We start from the raw sequence: 19624 nt of genomic DNA on the forward strand, positions 1-19624 counted from the left end.
ATCGCTTGCCAGGACTGAGGGGTTAAAAAGTAGTGACAATATAGCAGATGCTAATGCGGAAAAAGATATTTTAGTATTCTCATTAAAATAAGTAATTTCTCTGTCTTCATGGGTATTTGCACAGTTTTGCTTTTCCATTGTTAGTCATAAAAGGTCAGCTTGTGGAAAATTAAGTTAATAGGGTCAGTGCAATTTGATGAAAACTAGTTTTGGGTTGTAGCTTAAAGTAGATAGAGGGTAATGCACCTGATTTTATGGGCTTTTCTTAACATCTGTTCTGAATAAAACTTCTGCTCCCTTGTTCTAGGATACATATAATCACCCTATAATTTACATCACCGAGAATGGGTTTTCCCAAAGTGACCCTGCTGCACTCGATGACACTCAACGCTGGGAGTATTTCAGGCTGACTTTACTGGAGATTTTAAAAGGTACAATTTAAGGATGATGAAAGATCAATTGTGCAAACTTAATATAATTTTCCTGTGTGCCTATTTGCATTTAGCAATGACTAGTGATTCTAGAGGCTAATGTACGTCAGACAAAAGCATTGTGATTAGAGGAGAAAATGTTTAGCAGATAGGAAAGAAAGTAGCTTTAGTCCTTCTGTGCCATCTTAGAGTGGAATGAAATGAGAAAATTTAACGGAAATTGCTTTCCCCCCCAATCTGGTGTTCATAATGCTAAAATTGTAGGCTATGCTAATTGATATATGACCTGACAGAGGAAAATAGAGCTGAGAACGATTAATTTCAGAAATATTGTCATCTTAGGAAGATCGAGGAGTGAAAGCCAGGACAGGAAAAGTCCTATTGGGTTGGGGCAGAATCTGAAAGAATTTGGAAGTTCGGGAGTAAAGCCAGGGCAAAATTTGGAGTCCATTGGCTCTTAGATCCCAGAAATGCTTGCCTAACACAATATAGTTTTACTGGTCAGACAAGTAAAATACAGGTTGGTTGACAATTCTGTTACAAAATAATTGTGCTGCTTTTTCAAAAAGTCTGCACAGTGCTCGGGTTTATCTATTTTGTTTTGTTCATCTGAAAATAGCTTGTTCTTTAAATATAAAAAAGATAGTTTGTGATGCATGTGTCCAAAAATATACGATACAATACGATAATCTTTATTGTCATTGTCCCATACAGAACAACGAAATTGAAAAATCTACATATGACATTCAAAAACCAACAAGCCTGCTGTCCCAACCTGGTTAGCCCCCTAAAAACTCTGACACCGCATTTTTAAATACAATATACTCCCATTCAGACTCCTTATAATGCGTTTAAAACCAAAATTGCATTTTGGTAGAAACTGTTTCTCAGGCAGCTAGTCCTTGTCTTTATAACTCTGTACCTTCTTCCAGAAGGCAGAAGCTGAAAGAGATCATTTCTGGGGTGCGCACTATCCTGCGCTATCTCTGCAGCTTTCTTATGGCACCTGGAAGCATAAATTTGACCCAAGGTGGGAAGAGTGCACCCAGTTATTCTCTCTGCAGTCTTTACAACCCTGGACAGCATTGTTTTTCCCCTGACCGTGCAGCTCCCAAACCACACACACAGACCATACGTTAATACACTCTCCACATATACCCCGTTGATTGTACAGTGTCCAAATAGTCACACCATGTCAAATCTACCCACTTTGAAAAAACGCTATGGTTGATTTCATTTCAACTCCAGTTCTTGCAACAGGGTTTTATAAAGTGATCTGTGCTGGCCTGTCATGGATGAGTAGGGAAACGCGCCCAATGTCTGTCATTCAAAGAATTGAAGTTTCTGCTGATTCTGCCCCACCTGAGAGCTGTGTCTCTTCCATTCACAAAGAGGTCCAAAGAAGAAACACAAGAATTAGTGTGACATGGTGTTTGAACAAGGACTGGGGAATCCCCACTTCAACCATGAAGTTAACTGGGTGGCCTTGGGCTACTTACTATCTCTATTTTTCTTTTAAAAAAAACCTCTATTCCAAAACCGAAAAAGAATTACAAACATCAAATTTAAAATCCATATTTGTTTTGTAACATAAGCCTATTACATAGTTGACTAGATTATAGTATACATAATTGCTAGAGACTTCCCTTTGCTATATATAAATGCAACACAATTAGAAATATTATATTAGAATTTTTTTATAAATTCCCCTATACCCCCCACTCCCCTTCACCCATGTGTGATCTCCATTTTTTTTAACTTCTTCCATCTTGTTGTGTTGTTGTAGTTTAATAATTATTCAATTGATTCTTTTATTATTTCCTTGCTTACCCCTGCACGTTTTACACATTATCTATTAATATTCCAGTTCCGGAACCATATTTTCCAGTTCTGGAAAAAATATGGGCTAGTTACTATCTCTTCACCCTAACTTACCTCAAAGGCTTGCTGTGAGGATAAAATTGGGTACCATGTACCTGAGCTGGATTAAAAGGTAATTAATAAGAATGTCACCATGCATGGGTTGGAACCATACGCTGGTCTTGAGCTTGTCAAAGAAACAAATAATACTTGATCATAGAATTGTAGAGTTAGAAGGGACCCGAAGGATCATCCAGTCTAACCCCCTGCAATGCAGGAATCTCAACTCAAGCATCCATGAGAAATGGCCATCCAACCTCTGCTTACAAACCTCCAAGGAAGGAGAGTCCGCAACCTTCCAAGGGAGACTCTTCCACTGCCAAACAGCTCATACTATCGGAAAGTCAAAATCTCCTTTCTTGTAACTGAAACCAGTACATTTCCAAGCACAATTCAAAGTGTTGGTGCTGACCTTTAAAGCCCTAAACCAGGCATAGGCAAACTCGGTCCTCCAGATGTTTTGGGACTACAACTCCCATCATCCCTGATCACTGGTCCTGTTAGCTAGGGGTGATGGGAGTTATAGTCCGAAAACATCTGGAGGGCCGAGTTTGCCTAAACGGCCTTGGCCCAGTATACCTGAAGGAGCGTCTCCACCCCCATTGATCAGCCTGGACACTGAAGTCTAGCTCCGAGGGTCTTCTGGCAGTTTCCTCACTGCGAGAAGTGAGGTTACAGAGAACCAGGCAGAGGGCCTTCTCAGCAGTGGCGCCCGCCCTGTGGAACACCCCTCCATCAGATATCAAGGAAATAAACAACTATCTGACTTTTACAAGACATCTGAAGGCAGCCCTGTTTAGGGAAGTTTTTAATGTTTGATGTTTTATCGTGTTTTTAATATTCTGTTGGGAGATGCCCAGAGTGGCTTGAGAAACCCAGCCAGATGGGTAGGATATAAATAATAAATTATTATTATTATTATTATTATTATTATTATTATTATTATTATTATCATTATTGGTTCAAGTCCTACCCTACCCTCGAGGGCAGGGGAAAACAAGCTTGTTCCCTCTTCCATGTGACAGTCCTTGAGGTATTTGAAGATGGCTGTCTTCATCCTTCCAAAGTACATTGGGTGGGTTGATGGTACATGGAGTGGAGAGGCAGATCTTCCTGGAGCCTCGGTTAACAACAAAACTGAGGAGTTGTGGTGCCTGCAGGCTTCAAAATGGAGAGGCCTTATGGGATATTATGTTTTCTTTGAAATATGAGAGCTGTCTCAGCACAAGACCCACCACGTTTATGCTCAGAAGAAAACTGCAGATTATGAGTGGAGGAACTATGAAAGTGTAACCATATGCAAATTACTGTATTCATCCTAGGTATGGATTTAAAATTTCAGTGTACATTCAAAATATAAATTTAGATGGAGGGGGGAAGACTTTGAACAAGTTGGGGGAGGCAGTTCTTGAGGGGCTGGTAAATCCCTATTGCATTAGCAGAACTAGTAGTTCTTTGGATTGAAATTATAATGTGAAAAGTTGCCCCAAGTCTCCCTAAGAAGTTGCTGCTTACTCCTGGCTCCAACTGAGGCTTCCCTGCTGATGAATGTAGTGCAATTTGTGGGGAGGGGCACAAAAGAGAAAAGGGTAAAATCGCCCTTCTCACCCCTGTCGTGATCCTGATGCATCTCAGGCTCTCCCACAGCTACTATTCATACAAAAAAATGTGCGTATTAATTGCATTCCCACAATGAACACATCATCTCGTTTGGTCTTGTGACTATTGTAATAGACAACTATAGACCTGTGTGCTCGATATGTATCCTAAGTGCATAGATCCCTTTGCCTAAAAAGGCTGGTGAAGAGGATAACCCTCACAACTGTAACTCATTGATATGTGCTGATATGACTACAGTGGTACCGCGGGTTAAGAACTTAATTCATTCTGGAGGTCTGTTCTTAACCTGAAACTGCTCTTAACCTGAAGCACCACTTTAGCTAATGGGGCCTCCTGCTGCTGCTGCGCCACCGCTGCACGATTTCTGTTCTCATCCTGAAGCAAAGTTCTTAACCCGAGGTACTATTTCTGGGTTAGCGGAGTCTGTAACCTGAAGCGTATGTAACCTGAAGCGTATGTAACCCAAGGTACCACTGTATTATCATTATTCAAAATCACCATGGCCAAGTGTTCATAAATAACAATCCCCCTCCACATCTTCCTCCACCTCCTCCTCTTCTTCTTCTTCTTCTTCTTCTTCGATCCAGCGCCGAGGGCCCTCTGTGGTTCCCTTCCTGAGAGAAGCCAAGTTATGAGGAACCAGGCAGAGGGCCTTCTTGGTAGTGGCGCCCGCCCTGTGGAACGCCCTCCCAGCAGATGTCAAGGAAATAAACAACTATCTGATGTTTAGAAGACTTCTGAAGGCAGCCCTGTTCAGGGATGTTTTTAATGTATGACATTTTAATGTATTTTTAATCTTTGTTGGAAACTGCCCAGAGTGGCTGGGGAAACCCAGCCAGATGGGTGGGGTATAAATAATAAATTCTTCTTCTTCTTCTTCTTCTTCTTCTTCTTCTTCTTCTTCTTCTTCTTCTTCTTCGTCGTAAATTAATCATGAACATCCACCAGTAGCCCCTTTAGACTTGGCTGGTCTCCCTGCTTATTGAAATCTGAAACACTGTCCCTGGAACAAAAGCCTCTTATTTGGCTTTCGACGTGTAAAAGTTTTAACAACTGTAGGATTTTCTGTTACTGTCTAGAAGTTAAAGATGCTCAGCATTGGTTTCTGTGGGGATAATATCAAAATCAAGCTGCATAAAGACAGAGCCATTGATTTTCCTCCCCTCCAATGGTGAAGAATCAATTTAAGAGGGGAACAGATGACATGCCTCCTCCTCTTCATGACTCAAGTCCGTAAGAGGTACATTCCAAGGTTTCAATATCTGTTTTTGTCAGTTCCCCCCTAACAAAACTTACCTTCCAGCCCAGGAATATGCCTCAACTGGCACAGCAGTCCACAACTGCCGAGAAGCTTTCTAATGGGCAGCTCTAGGATCTGAATGACAACTCACCCCTGGCAAAGTGCCATCGTAGCTATTTGAAGACTTCAATGAAAATAGTAGAGGCAAATTCAGAGGAACAATCTGATCTGTGCCATCAGGTTGGTTATATCTGTTAGAATTCCTGCTCCATGATTGCAGTCATGAGATTTTTGTCATTTACATGACGGTATATGTTTTGACTCCACAGAGTGGGAAGTGACAGAGACAGGATGTTTGTGTTCCTGTGTTCCATGAAGTGGACTATTGTCCTTTGTTCTTTCTCTTTGCTGTCTGATGCTAGAGAGAGAGGGAGCCATGTTGCAGTGCTCTGTGTGTGTTTATATGTAAATAAAGTACCGTATTTTTTTGCACCATAACACTCACTTTTTTCCTCCTAGAAAGTAACGGGAAATGTCTGTGCGTGTTACGGAGGGAATGCCTACGGGTGGCGGGGGGGATCTGCTGCAGTCGTGAGCAGAGGATCCATGGTTCCCCTTCCTTCCCTCCTCCGTGGCTCGCTTTGAAACAGCAAAGCGGGAGAAGAGCCGCTGAGTGGGGAGGAGAGAGGGACAGAGAGCCTGCTTCTTTAAAGGAGCAAAGCGGGAGAGGAGAGGAGCCGCTTACACGAGTGTAGGCGGCTCCTGTGTGTAAGCGGCTCCTGTCCGGTTGGCTCCTTTAAAGCAAGCAGGCTCTCTGTCCCTCTCTCCTCCCCACTCAGCTCGCTATATAGCAGCAAAGTTTTTCAGCTCGCTAAGCTGGGGATGAGCGGGGAGGAGGGAGAAAAGCAGAGCCTGCTTGCTTTAAAGGAGCAAAGCGGGAGAGGAGAGGAGCCTTCTCCCCTTATACCCCTCTTCTTCATTATTAGCAGCATCCTTCTCCACACACCCCACACGTGCTCCTTGATCCTTGAGTGCTTTTCCTTCCCTCCCCACTTAAAACGTGGTTACAAAGCATGGATCCACATGGATCCTCAGGATTTTTGCATTGGGCTACTCCAAACTCACTGTCAGATCACATGTCTGTGGCCACAGCATGAACCACAAAAATCATACATCCACTGTTTCGTTTAGAATATTTTTTTTCTTGTTTTCCTCCTCTAAAAACTACGTGCGTGTTATGGTCGGGTGCGTGTTATAGAGCGAAAAATACGGTAGATTAGCCAAAATGCTGAGTTGCTGAGGTATGTCACGCATGAGCTGTGAAGACTCTGCGGATCCCTAAGTGTGCCGATGTCTGTTGGCATCAGTCGCTGTGATGTTCAGGCAGAAGAAAGCTTTTGAAGCTCATAGAATCATAGAATCATAGAGTTGGAAGAGACCACAAGGGTCATCGAGTCCAACCCCCTGCCAAGCAGGAAACACCATCAGAGCACTCCTGACATATGGTTGTCAAGCCTCTGCTTAAAGACCTCCAAAGAAGGAGACTCCACCACACTCCTTGGCAGCAAATTCCACTGTCGAACAGCTCTTACTGTCAGGAAGTTCTTCCTAATGTTTAGGTGGAATCTTCTTTCTTGTAGTTTGGATCCATTGCTCCGTGTCCGCTTCTCTGGAGCAGCAGAAAACAACCTTTCTCCCTCCTCTATGTGACATCCTTTTATATATTTGAACATGGCTATCATATCACCCCTTAACCTCCTCTTCTCCAGGCTAAACATGCCCAGCTCCCTTAGCCGTTCCTCATAAGGCATCGTTTCCAGGCCTTTGACCATTTTGGTTGCCCTCCTCTGGACACGTTCCAGTTTGTCAGTGTCCTTCTTGAACTGTGGTGCCCAGAACTGGACACAGTACTCCAGGTGAGGTCTGACCAGAGCAGAATACAGTGGCACTATTACTTCCCTTGATCTAGATGCTATACTCCTATTGATGCAGCCCAGAATTGCATTGGCTTTTTTAGCTGCCACGTCACACTGTTGGCTCATGTCAAGCTTGTGGTCAACCAAGACTCCTAGATCCTTTTCACATGTACTGCTCTCAAGCCAGGTGTCACCCATCTTGTATTTGTGCCTCTCATTTTTTTTGCCCAAGTGCAATACTTTACATTTCTCCCTGTTAAAATTCATCTTGTTTGTTTTGGCCCAGTTCTCTAATCTGTCAAGGTCGTTTTGAAGTGTGATCCTGTCCTCTGGGGTGTTAGCCACCCCTCCCAGTTTGGTGTCATCTGCAAATTTGATCAGGATGCCCTTGAGTCCATCATCCAAGTCGTTGATAAAGATGTTGAATAAGACCGGGCCCAAGACAGAACCCTGTGGCACCCCACTAGTCACTCTTCTCCAGGATGAAGAGGAACCATTGATGAGCACCCTTTGGGTTCGGTCAGTCAGCCAGTTACAAATCCACTGAGTGGTAGCATAGTCAAGACCGCATTTTACCAGCTTCTTTACAAGAATATCATGGGGCACCTTGTCAAATGCCTTGCTGAAATCAAGGTAGGCTACATCCACTGCGTTCCCTTCATCTACCAGGCTTGTAATTCTGTCAAAAAACGAGATCAGGTTAGTCTGACATGGCTTATTTTTCAGAAATCCATGCTGACTATTGGTGATCACAGCATTCCTTTCTAGGTGCTCACAGACTGTTTGCTTAATGATCTGCTCCAGAATCTTCCCTGGTATTGATGTCAGACTGACTGGGCGGTAATTATTTGGGTCCTCTCTTTTCCCCTTTTTGAAAATAGGGACAACATTTGCCCTCCTTCAGTCTGCCGGGACTTCGCCTGTTCTCCAGGAATTCTCAAAGATGACTGCCAGTGGTTCTGAGATCACATCTGCCAGTTCTTTTAATACTATTGGATGCAGTTCATCTGGCCCTGGAGACTTGAATACATCTAAACTAGCCAAGTATTCTTGTACTATCTCCTTAGTTATTCTGGGCTGTGTTTCCTCTGCTGAATCATTTGCTCCAAATTCTTCAGGTCGGGCATTGTTTTCTTTATCGGAGAAGGCTGAGGCAAAGAAGGCATTGAGGAGTTCAGCCCTTTCTGTGTCCCCTGTTTGCATTTCACCATCTTCTCCTCTGAGTGACCCCACTGTTTCTTTGTTCTTCCTTTTGCTATGAACATACCCATAAAAGCCTTTTTTGTTGCTTTTAACCTCTCTAGCAAGCCTGAGTTCATTCTGTGCTTTAGCTTTTCTGACTTTGTGTCTACACGTGCTGGCTATTTGTTTGAATTCCTCTTTGGTGGTTTCCCCCCTTTTCCATTTTTTGTACACATCCTTTTTTAATCTTAACTCAGTTAAAAGTTCTTTAGATAGCCACCCTGGCTTCTTTAGGCACCTTCCATGTTTCCGTCTCATTGGTATTGCCTGACGTTGTGCTTTTACTGTCTCCCTCTTAACAAACTCCCAGCCATCATGAACTCCCTTTTCTTTTAGTATTACTGTCCATGGGATCTCACCCAGCACTTCCCTAAGTTTTATGAAGTCGGCTTTCTTAAAGTCAAGAAATTGAGTCCTAGTATGCTTGGCTGCTCCTTTCCGCTGTATAGTAAACTTCAGAAGAGCATGATCACTCGTGCCTAATGATCCTTCCACTTCTACCCCACTAACCAGGTCATCAACATTGGTTAGGACCAGATCTAAAATGGCTGTTCCTCTTGTTGCTTCTCCCATTTTCTGGACAATGAAGTTGTCTGCAAGGCCAATGAGGAATCTGTTTGACCTTATGCTCTTGGCTGAGTTTGACATCCAACAAATATCCAGGTAATTGAAGTCCCCCATTACTACTATCTCCCCTCCTTTTGCATGCTTGGCCATCTGTTCCAGGAAGGCATAATCTATGTCCTCCGTTTGGTTTGGGGATCTATAGTTAACTCCCACAATGAGGTCACTGTTATTCTTCTCTCCCTTAATTTTGACCCAAATGCTCTCACTTTGGCTTTGAGGCTCTAAATCTTGGATCTCTTCACAGGTATACACATCCCTGACATATAACGCCACTCCTCCTTCTTTCATGTCTGGTCTGTTTCTCTGAAATAGATTGTATCCCCCCATTATTACATTCCAATCGTGGGACTCATCCCACCAGGTTTCAGTGATGCCTATTATGTCATATTTAGTTTTCTGTACCAAGAGCTCAAGCTCATCTTGTTTATTTCCCATGCTTTGCGCATTAGTGTACAGACATTGAAGTCCATTAATCATTCCCCCGTGTCTCTTATTTAAGGATTTTTTCCTCCCACCACTAGGTCTGCGTGCTGTTTGCTTCATTTGGTCTATGACATTTGGATGATCATCTTCATCAATTGATAGACTCCTACCTTCAGGAGCACTGTCTCCCTCCCCCACATTAGTCAGTTTAAAGCCCTCCTGATGAGGTTTCTGAGATTTTTGGCAAAAACATTTCTCCCAACTGTTGTGAGGTGCAGCCCATCGCTTGCCAGAAGTCCATCTTCAAGAAACTGCAGTCCGTGATCTAAGAATCCAAACGGTTCCTGTTTACACCATTTGCGAAGCCAGCTGTTCACTTCCACTATTTTTCCCTCTCTCCCTGGGCCACGTTGTTCAACTGGGAGGACCGATGAGATGACAATTTGTGCATTTAATTGCTTCAATTTCCTGCCCAGAGCCTCGTAGTCTCTTTTGATCTTCTGGAGGCTATTGCTTGCAGTGTCATTGGTTCCCACATGAACCAAGAGGAAGGGGTATTTGTCAGTGGGTTTTATGATTCCTTGCAGTCGTTCAGTTACATCTTGGATCTTAGCCCCGGGGAGACAGCACACTTCCCGAGACATCTTGTCAGGCCCACAGATCACTGCTTCTGTTCCCCTCAGTAGGGAATCCCCTATCACCACTACACGCCTCCTCTTAGGTTTGGTCGGGGTTCTTCCGTGAGCTGTCCGTTCCAAGGTCGCCTGCACATTCCCTGAGGACTGACTTTGCTGCTCGTCTTCATATACCTGATCGACTGTAATGAGAGAGAGATCCTCAAATGGAGTCTGCTCTTCGTCTTTCATGCTAGGGGAGAGGACCTCAAAGCGATTGTGTATGAAGCTCCCGAATGAAAGATCAGGAGGGAGAGAACATGCCAGTCGGGCATATGTCTCTGCCAGGGTCCTACTCGAGTGTAGGCCAAACTCCTGACAGTATTTACCTTGTAATCTATAGGAGCCCATTAGCTGATAGATTTAGTTTCTTTCAGTGCTAACATTGGAAAACTGCATTCCACACGTCTCAATGAACTACTTCCTTTTAAAGGGAGAGGGATTTTTTGAGGGTAATTATGCACAACAATTAAATTTATCCTCCATGTTCAGAGGCAGTGTATACCTAGGGTTTTTTCCCCCTAGCCGGAATTCACCGAAACTCAGTTCCGGCACCTCTCAGGTGGGCACTGTTGCAATTACAGTGGTACCTCGGGTTACAGGTGCTTCAGGTTACAGGCGCTTCAGGTTACAGACTCCGCTAACCCAGAAATAGTACCTTGGGTTAAGAACTTTGCTTCAGGATGAGAAGAGAAATTGTGCGATGGCGCAGCGGCAGCGGGAGGCCCAATTAGCTAAAGTGGTACCTCAGGTTAAGAATGGACCTCCGGAATGAATTAAGTTCGTAACCAGAGGTACCACTGTATAAGAGAAGAAGGGAGGCATTAGTGGTGAGTTCTGACACCTCTTTTTCTAGAAAAATAGTACTGTGTAGACCTGGATGCTACTTCCTATAGAAACAGGAGGGGAGGAAGAGCTTTTTTTCATATCCTACTTCTGGATTTTCCCAAAGCATCCAGCAGATACTGCCCTCTCCCCCCAGGAAGCAAGACTAGATGAGCCCTTGATCTGATCAAGCCAGCCTGTTCTTTCTTATGTATTTACCACTGAGCTATGGCACCTCTCTATGGCACAGCCAGCCGTTCTCCCTGAGCAGGGCTTGTCTGGGCTATGAGTGAAATTTTAATTACTTTCTTCTGCAGGGATGGGGAGAATGGAAGTGCAAGTGAATAGCATACTTTTTTGGGGGAGAAATCTGTGTTCTGAATTGGTTGTTTTGGCTGATAAATTGCTAGCCTTCTCCCACCGTCATTCCTTTTCATTACAGCTTTGAGTTAAGGCAGTTTTGTCAGTTCCTGTAAGGGGACGCCTTGTCATTCCAATGGTCTCCAGATAATGAAAATGCAAGTGTACGGAAAGAATATTACAATGTCAAAATGAAGCACTGGCACTGCACTTCTGTATATTTGCCTTTACAATGTCAGGGTAAAATGGAAACAAAAATATTGATCAATAGAACAGAGCATTAGAAGTGACTGGATAAAATGCACACAATGCATTATGTGTTATGAAGTCCTATTAATATTAAATGCAAATAACTTTGCGGGGTTACGGTGGAGGATTTGAGCTCGCAAACATGATACAGTTGTGAAGCCACAGCTATTGCACACATTGTGTTGGCCAGGTATACAGAGCACAGATAGTCAAGTGGTAGCTCGTGGGCCAAATTAATTTGATCTGACTCCTACCTAGTGTTCTTTTTTTAAAAAAAGGGAAAAAAAGAAAATCTATTTTGAGTTATGCTGAATTTTTAAAAAATATAGGCTCCCTTATAATAAAAACCTCCAATATATATTACAAGTTTTAAAAGATACAGAACACAAATAGAATCTGGTCTGAAAACTGTGAACCTACTTCTTAGCCTTGATGACCTAGATGTGTTTCCCCCATCAGTTACCAATATGCTGTAAAGATTGGTATTTATTAATTTTTTTCCTGCTGAGCTCTTAAAAATCCCACAACCTTTTCACTATTGCATACCCCCTCTCACTTTCTCTCCACTGCCACTGTGTAACAAAACCTTCATCCTTTCCTGTATCAACTAACTTTTCTGAAATTTACTCGGAGTCGAGTGTGGATTTCATGCTCTTTATTCAGCTCACAGTGGTGAGGAGGAATGGAAGTTCCCCCAAAATGTCTGCTTTATATGCATTATTTACACAATGGGCCCCACGTGATTGGCTAATTCCGGGATTCTCCTGTAGGCCAATCAGGTTGCGGATTCACTTCCATCTGGAGTTGGATTGGGTGGCTCCTGCGGACCAATCAGACTGCCGCATTCTGGATCCTATTGTTCTAGGACCAATCAGATCACTGCATTTTGGATCCTATTCAACTCAGTGCATAACACTTTCAGTAGGCATGGATGCTGTGGAACAAAACAGAGTACTAGGGTTAAAGTTAAAAACAAGGCATCTATAAATTTATTGAAGCTTATTCTTAATATGCTGTAATGTTCGTTTAAAGGATTTTAGCTTTTTAGACGGTGGCTGTGTGAGGCTACAGTTTCAGTCCCCAACCTTGTCAGTTCCCCAATGACTTTCCTTCTCCAATTAACACTCCTTACATGCCAAGAACTTTTATGTACAGTCTTCCCTTCCAGAACGGAGTCCTTCTGGCTTCTCAGGATCGCACTCACAGTCTTCAGCCTGGTCCAACATCAACTGTTGCCTCACATCCACAGTGATGGGCCATCACTTGGCAACAGCCCTTTCTTGAAGGCTGCCTCAGAGCCTTGCTCTCTTCTTAGCAAAAGTTTATTTTTTTTTAAAAAAAAAGTGTTGCAATTAATTGAATTTTTAGTCGAACAGAGCAGTATAAAGAAAAGGAACAACTCCTTGCTCATTTTCAAAGTCTTCACCTACTGACCTATTTGAAGCCTTAAAAAATAAAACTCTTTAGAGAGCAGGAGAGCTAGCAGTGCAGACATTTGTTCCCTACAGCAAAATGTGAAAGAACTTGTGTGATGTGTCCCTGGGCCTAAAATAGTACAGAGTTTTGGTTGGTGAAGGTTCTGGGAGAGAACTATGTATTCTGAACAGCAGGAATGTTTGTATTCTGATTAGAGTCGGTACTTGTAACCAAAGAAATCCCAGAGTTTTCAGTGAGTTCTCCAAAGGACTTATCTTTTAGAGAGAAATTAAAAAGGCCTGTGGATTTTCAACCCAAAGGGTAATTTAATTTTTCGTATATACGCATGAAAAGAGACTTTACTGCTTCATATAATTTCTCAACAACAATGTTACAATTAAATATGGTTCCTTCTGATTATCCCCTGCTGGGAGAAACTTTTTTTGTCATTGCTCTATTTTATATTGTAAAAGTGAGGAGTTTAAAGATCATTTTTATGGTGATTTTATGGTCGACTCCCAATTTATGCATCCCTGGTTGTTAGCTTGTATATGCAAAATATAAAATTAGCTGTGAGCATCAAAGAGCTAATGACAGCCTTCACATTTTTGCTTTGTTTTTTATTTTGAGTGGGAAATACATTATGAGTGAGAAATTTAAAACTGGAGCTGAACTGTTGGAGAAGTCGTGTTGAGGGCAAGCTTCTGAGACGGTCATAAACAATATATCCTTTCACCCCTAACAGTAGTGTTCAGAGTTTGAGATGACTTTTTTCTTCTCCAGCTGCCACTCAATGTTCCATGGCTGTTAGAGGTCACTAAGCATGCTCAGTCCTTGGGCTCTTTGGGGGTTATTTTTCCTCCTTTACCTTTTCTGTTGTCCACCAGTATTTCGCTTCCCATTCTTGAGTTGGGAATAGAGTAGTTGCTTTGGAAGACGATCATCAGGCATCCGAACAACACGATCAGTAGAATAAAGTTGATGCTGAAGAATCATTGCTTTGATACTGGTGATCATTTGCCTGTCTTCCCAAGTGATGTGTAAATTTTTTGAGAGACACCATTGATAGAATCTTTCACAAGTGTACAATATGGTTGGTAGTACAGTGGCTTTGTAAACAAGCATTTTGGTTTCCCTGTGAATGTCCCGATCCTCAAATACCCTGCACTTCAATTGAGAGCAAGCTGCACTGGCAGAGCTCAGGCGATGTTGGATTTCAGCATCGATGTCGACTCTTGTGGAAAGATAACTAGGTAGGAGAAGTGATCAACATTTCCCATCGCTACACCATTGAGTTGGATTTGTGGCACTGCAGAGGGGTTATTTTGTGCTTGTTGGTGCAGCTCTTTGGTTTTTTGGATATTGAGTGATAGGCCAAGTTTTCTGTAAGCTTCTGCGAAGATATTTAGGATGGTTTGGAGGTCATCCTCTGAATGAGCACACACTGCGTCATCAGCATACTGAAGCTCTATGACAGAAGTTACGGAAACTTACTCTTTGCCTTCAGCCTACTCAGATTAAAGAGCTTTCCATCTGTTTGATATATGAGTGCTACCCTGGTGGGGAGTTTCCTTTTGACAATGTGTAGGATCATGGTGAGATCATTGGGGAGATAGCACATCCCTGTTTAGCACCCAATCCCACTGTGAATGGTTCACTTTGAGAGCCATTGTTGTCCATGATTGTTGCCGTCATGTTATAGTGGAGGAGATGAAGGGTGTTCACATATTTATCTGGGCAGCTGATTTACATAAGGACAGTCCACAGGGCATTATGATCGACAGTGTCGAAGGCCTTAGTTAGGTCAATAAACACCATATACAGGGGTTGATTTTGCTCTCTGCATTTTTCTTGAATCTGTTGAGCAGCAAAAATCATATCCATTGTCCCCCTAGAAGGTCGAAAACCATTTTGGGATTCAGGAAGGATGTCCTCGGATATAGTTAGGAGACGGTTTGCTAAGATCCAGGCAAGAATTTTGCCAGCTGCAGCTAATAAAGAGATACCTTGACAATTTCCACAATCCATTCTATCACCTTTTTTTAAAAAGGTTGATGTTTTTGGCACCCCTAAAGTCTTCTGGGTTCTCTTCTCTCTCTCAGGTTTTCCCAGGCCCACTCAAAGCAGCATTCTCATCTGAGAGACACCCAGTAGTGACATTAGTAGCTTAACTGAGTGCCAGAGATCAAACTGATTCACTGACAATTGTTTTAAAATAGTTAATTTTATGTTGAGGTTCATTCTAGGAGTTAGCATATAGAAGAGGTTGCCAACTTGGGGAGGGGGGAGGGCTGTGAGTATATTAGTTATCTCTTGCTTGGACTACTGCAATGCGCTCTATGTGGGGCTACCTTTGAAGGTGACCTGGAAACTACAACTAATCCAGAATGCGGCAGCTAGACTGGTGACTGGGAGCGGCTGGTGAGACCACAAACACCAGTCCTAAAGGCGCTACCCTGGCTTCCAGTGCGTTTCCGAGCACAATTCAAAGTGTTGGTGCTGACCTTTAAAGCCCTAAACGGCCTCGGCCCAGTATACCTGAAGGAATGTCTCCACCTCCATCGTTCTGCCCGGACACTGAGGTCCAGGGCTGAGGACCTTCTTGTGGTTTCCCTCACTGCGAGAAGCCAAGTTACAGGGAACCAGGCAGAGGGCCTTCTCGCTCTCTTTTTTTTAAATAATATTTATTACTTTTCCAACAATTTAAACACTAAAAAGACAATACAATACAATACAATACAATACATTAAACTAACAAAACAAAACAAAAACAATAAAATAAATCAAACAATTTCATTATCCCATCTTTCATTCACTTTTTTCCTCAACCTCCTCACACCTCCCTTTTCGTATTCCACTTCTGTTAATTATTTCAGCAATTCCTTTCCATCTTCCTCTGTTTTCTATCCTATAATTATCTTAACTCATTCTAACCTTATTTTTTCCTTTAATACTCTATTAACCTATTTATACTCAACTCCTTATAACGTTTCTACTAAAGCCATATAACTTCATTCCAACATTTTTCTAACATTCATTAATTTTACAGTATTTCTGTAAATAGTCTTTAAACTTTTTCCAGTCTTCTTCCACCGACTCTTCTCCCTGGTCTCGGATTCTGCCAGTCATTTCCGCCAGTTCCATATAGTCCATTAACTTCATCTGCCATTCTTCCTGGGTGGGTAAATCTTGTGTCTTCCAATATTTCGCGATGAGTATCCTTGCTGCTGTTGTTGCATACATAAAGAAAGTTCTATCCTTCTTTGGCACCAATTGGCCGACCATGCCCAGGAGAAAAGCCTCTGGTTTCTTCAGAAAGGTATATTTAAATACCTTTTTCATTTCGTTATAAATAATCTCCCAGAATGTCTTAATCCTTGGGCATGTCCACCAAAGGTGAAAGAATGTACCTTCAGTCTCGTTACATTTCCAACATTTATTGTCGGGCAAATGATAAATTTTTGCAAGCTTGACTGGTGTCATGTACCACCTATAAATCATTTTCATTAAGTTTTCTCTTAGGGCATTACATGCCGTAAATTTCATACCTGTGGTCCATAACTGTTCCCAGTCGGCCATCATTATGTTATGTCCAACATCTTGTGCCCATTTAATCATAGCTGATTTCACCGTTTCATCCTGAGTGTTCCATTTCAACAGCAAGTTATACATTCTTGACAACAGGCAGAGGGCCTTCTTGGTAGTGGCACCCGCCCTGTGGAACGCCCTCCCACCAGATGTCAAAGAGAAAAAAACTACTAGACGTTTAGAAGACATCTGAAGGCAGCCCTGTTTAGGGAAGCTTTTAATGTTTAATAGACTATTGTATTTTAATAGTCTGTTGGAAGCCGCCCAGAGTGGCTGGGGAAACTCAGCCAGATGGGTGGGGTATAAATAATAATAAATGATAATAATAATAATTATATTTGCAAACTAGAGGAACTGTTGTGGACACTTAACATGCACCACAGCCCATTCTGTTGGCTTAGAAAGAATGTTTCCCTCAATCCTAATTTCAGCAGAGGAAGGAGACCCTGTGGGTGCCAGAGCTGGCCTCCACCAGTTGGCCTGCACTCTCAGGCAATGTGTTGGTGACCCCTGGCATATAGTATACTATTTGAAAGTATTCCCACGGATGCCAAGTTGGGCAACCTTATCTGAGAAGCATAAGGGACGCGGGTGCCACTGTGGTCTAAACCACTGAGCCTCTTGGGCTTGCTGATCAGTAAGCTGAATGTTTGAATCCCCGTGACTGAGTGAGTTCCCGTTACTCTGCCCCAGCTCCTGCCCACCTAGCAGTTCGAAAGCACGCCAGTGCAAGTAGATAAATAGGTACCTCTGCAGCAGGAAGGTAAGCGGCATTTCTGTGTGCTCTGGTTTCCATCACAGTGTCCTGTTGCGCTAGAAGTGGTTTAGTCCTGCTGGCCACATGACCAGGAAAGCTGTCTGTGGACAAACACCAGTTCCTTCAGCCTGAAAAGCAAGATGAGCGCCACAACCCCATAGTTGCCTTTGACTGGACTTAACCATCCAGGGGTCCTTTACCTTTACCTTATCTGGGAAGCCTTGCAAAATTCAGCATCTCAGCATCCATTTGCCACATTTGTATCCCACTTTTCTCTAAAGATCCCAGATCTATAAGGACGTTTCCATTTTATCCTCCCCACAACCCTGTAAAGTTGGTCAGGTTGGGAGCCAAAGTGATCTGCCCAAGGCCATTCAGTGATATTCAGGACTGAGCAGGGATTTTGAACGCTGCCTCCCTGGCTTCAGTGCAGCGGTATGAGCCACGCTGTATTCCAAGGGATCTCTTTACATTCTCAACCTTAAGTTAGAATTAACCACAATTTTTTGGTTGTGAGAATTACATGAAGCAGAGAAAATAATCAACCTGTGATCAAAGAAGTTCCCTGGGACCTCACTGCCATTCAATTACCCTTGGACACCTTGCTTGCCTCTAGAGTTCACTGTGCTTTATATGTATTCTTCATCTTTCAGGAGTGTGCAGTGTATCTATGTTGTATGGGCTTTAGACGGTGCATTCTCTGTAACTGGAGGTGGCAGTGTTTTGCTGTATCCATTTCATATTCTCTCTTAGTCAGAGAAAAGTCTACTTTAATTCTTTCATCTCTAATCTATTGATCTTAAATAAGCTCTGGATGTGCACCTGTTGCTAGCTTGTAATACAAAAGGAAGATTAACATGATATGAAAAATGTCTTTTATTTAAACAAAAAGCTTTTCCAGAACTTCAGTTTTATTAATGTGTCCTGCATTTATAAATGTATTGTTGTTTATTAATGCCGCTCCCCTAAAGAAAAAACACACACCCCAAAAACAACCTAGCATGACATCACAATTGTGCATGCAGCAAAGTCTGGCTTTGATCTAATTCAAAAGAAATTCTTTATCAGGAGATAGCAGAGATATAGGAATAGAATAATACACAGTTGTTGGCTGTTTGTTTTTGCCACTGCATTTTTGGAGCATCTGCAAATCTAATTGCTTTTCAGAAAGACAGTGCTGTGATGTGGCGGCTGCTGCTGCTGCTATATCACTAATAACCTTAGTCCCAGGCCCCAAATGCCCTATCTGTCCCTCCTGGGGTGTGGAAGTCATTTACCACACTAGGTAGTGAACAGAGACTGCTAGTCTTGCAGAATTCGGTTAATCGCCAGATTTTTTTTGCAACGGCAGAAGATCAGTGCTAGCTGAGTTCAAAGAACAAATCTGTCTCGTAGTTCCATTGTACTTCGTTAGATTACCGAGGATGAAAATGTTTTGTATGAGCCAAATATTTCCTCAGTTGGGAATTCAAATCCGATGCGATGAATATATACATCTGTTCCCAAAAATTGTTTTCTCGTTGATGTTCTGAAGAGAGGAGGACAGCACTTTTAAGAACGCGGAAAGAGACGTGTGGAATCAAACGTTAAGGCCAATCTAGTGTGGAATCCTGTACTCATAAGTGGCTAACCAGATGCATATGGGAAGCCTTTCAGCAGGACCTGAGCACAACAGCGCTACTTTCCTTTGTCATTCCCAGTGACTAGTATATCAGTTGGAAGAGCAAGCTTGATTTGAAAATTCAGCAGGAAGGAAAAAGACTTCTCTAAACTCTTCAGGACAAACGGCAGAGAATTCTGTTTTATGCCTTCATCTTTCCAGCTTTGCAAATAAGATAATCCTACTTACGTTTCTCATGTGTTTGTCTTCAGCTATATGCACTGGGAATGCCTGTAATGAGAAATTTAGAGGTTATAGAAACCTTTCTTTTGTGCTTAGTTCAGAGGTCTTAGGATAGTGGCACTGAAATATTGATAGCATTTGTTGATCTTTTAACATCCCATGCACAGCCCGGGAGCCGCAAATCTTGCAGTGTTGCAGTCCTGGTAGGAGCCTCCCCACCTTAATTAGAGCCCTTTCTATTAGAAAGTTGCAAGGTCTGTAGTGGGGAGAATCAGGGCCTTTTTATGAAGAGTAAGGTAAAGGTAAAGGACCCCTGACCATTAGGTCCAGTTGTGACCGACTCTGGGGTTGCAGCGCTCATCTCGCTTTATTGGCTGAGGGAGCCAGCATACAGCTTCTGGGTCATGTGGCCAGCATGACTAAGCCGCTTCTGGCGAACCAGAGCAGCGCACGGAAACCCTGTTTACCTTCCCGCCAGAGCGGTACCTATTTA

At 42.7% G+C, this 19624-nt stretch overlaps 1 protein-coding gene across 1 annotated transcript in view; it reads left to right on the plus strand.

Moving 5' to 3' along the window:
- Positions 1–19624, plus strand: part of LOC308485977 (cytosolic beta-glucosidase-like) — a gene marked incomplete at its 5' end in the record, with an annotated part of 68525 nt that overhangs the window by 33103 nt on the left and 15798 nt on the right. The window contains one exon of the mRNA XM_081022205.1: positions 308–431. Within this exon, the coding sequence (XP_080878331.1) occupies positions 308–431 (124 nt within the window). The remainder of the gene's footprint in view (positions 1–307; positions 432–19624) is intronic.

This window comes from Podarcis pityusensis (assembly GCF_964106645.2).
Source record: "Podarcis pityusensis genome assembly, chromosome: 9".
In the NCBI taxonomy this organism is placed as follows: Eukaryota; Metazoa; Chordata; class Lepidosauria; order Squamata; family Lacertidae; genus Podarcis; species Podarcis pityusensis.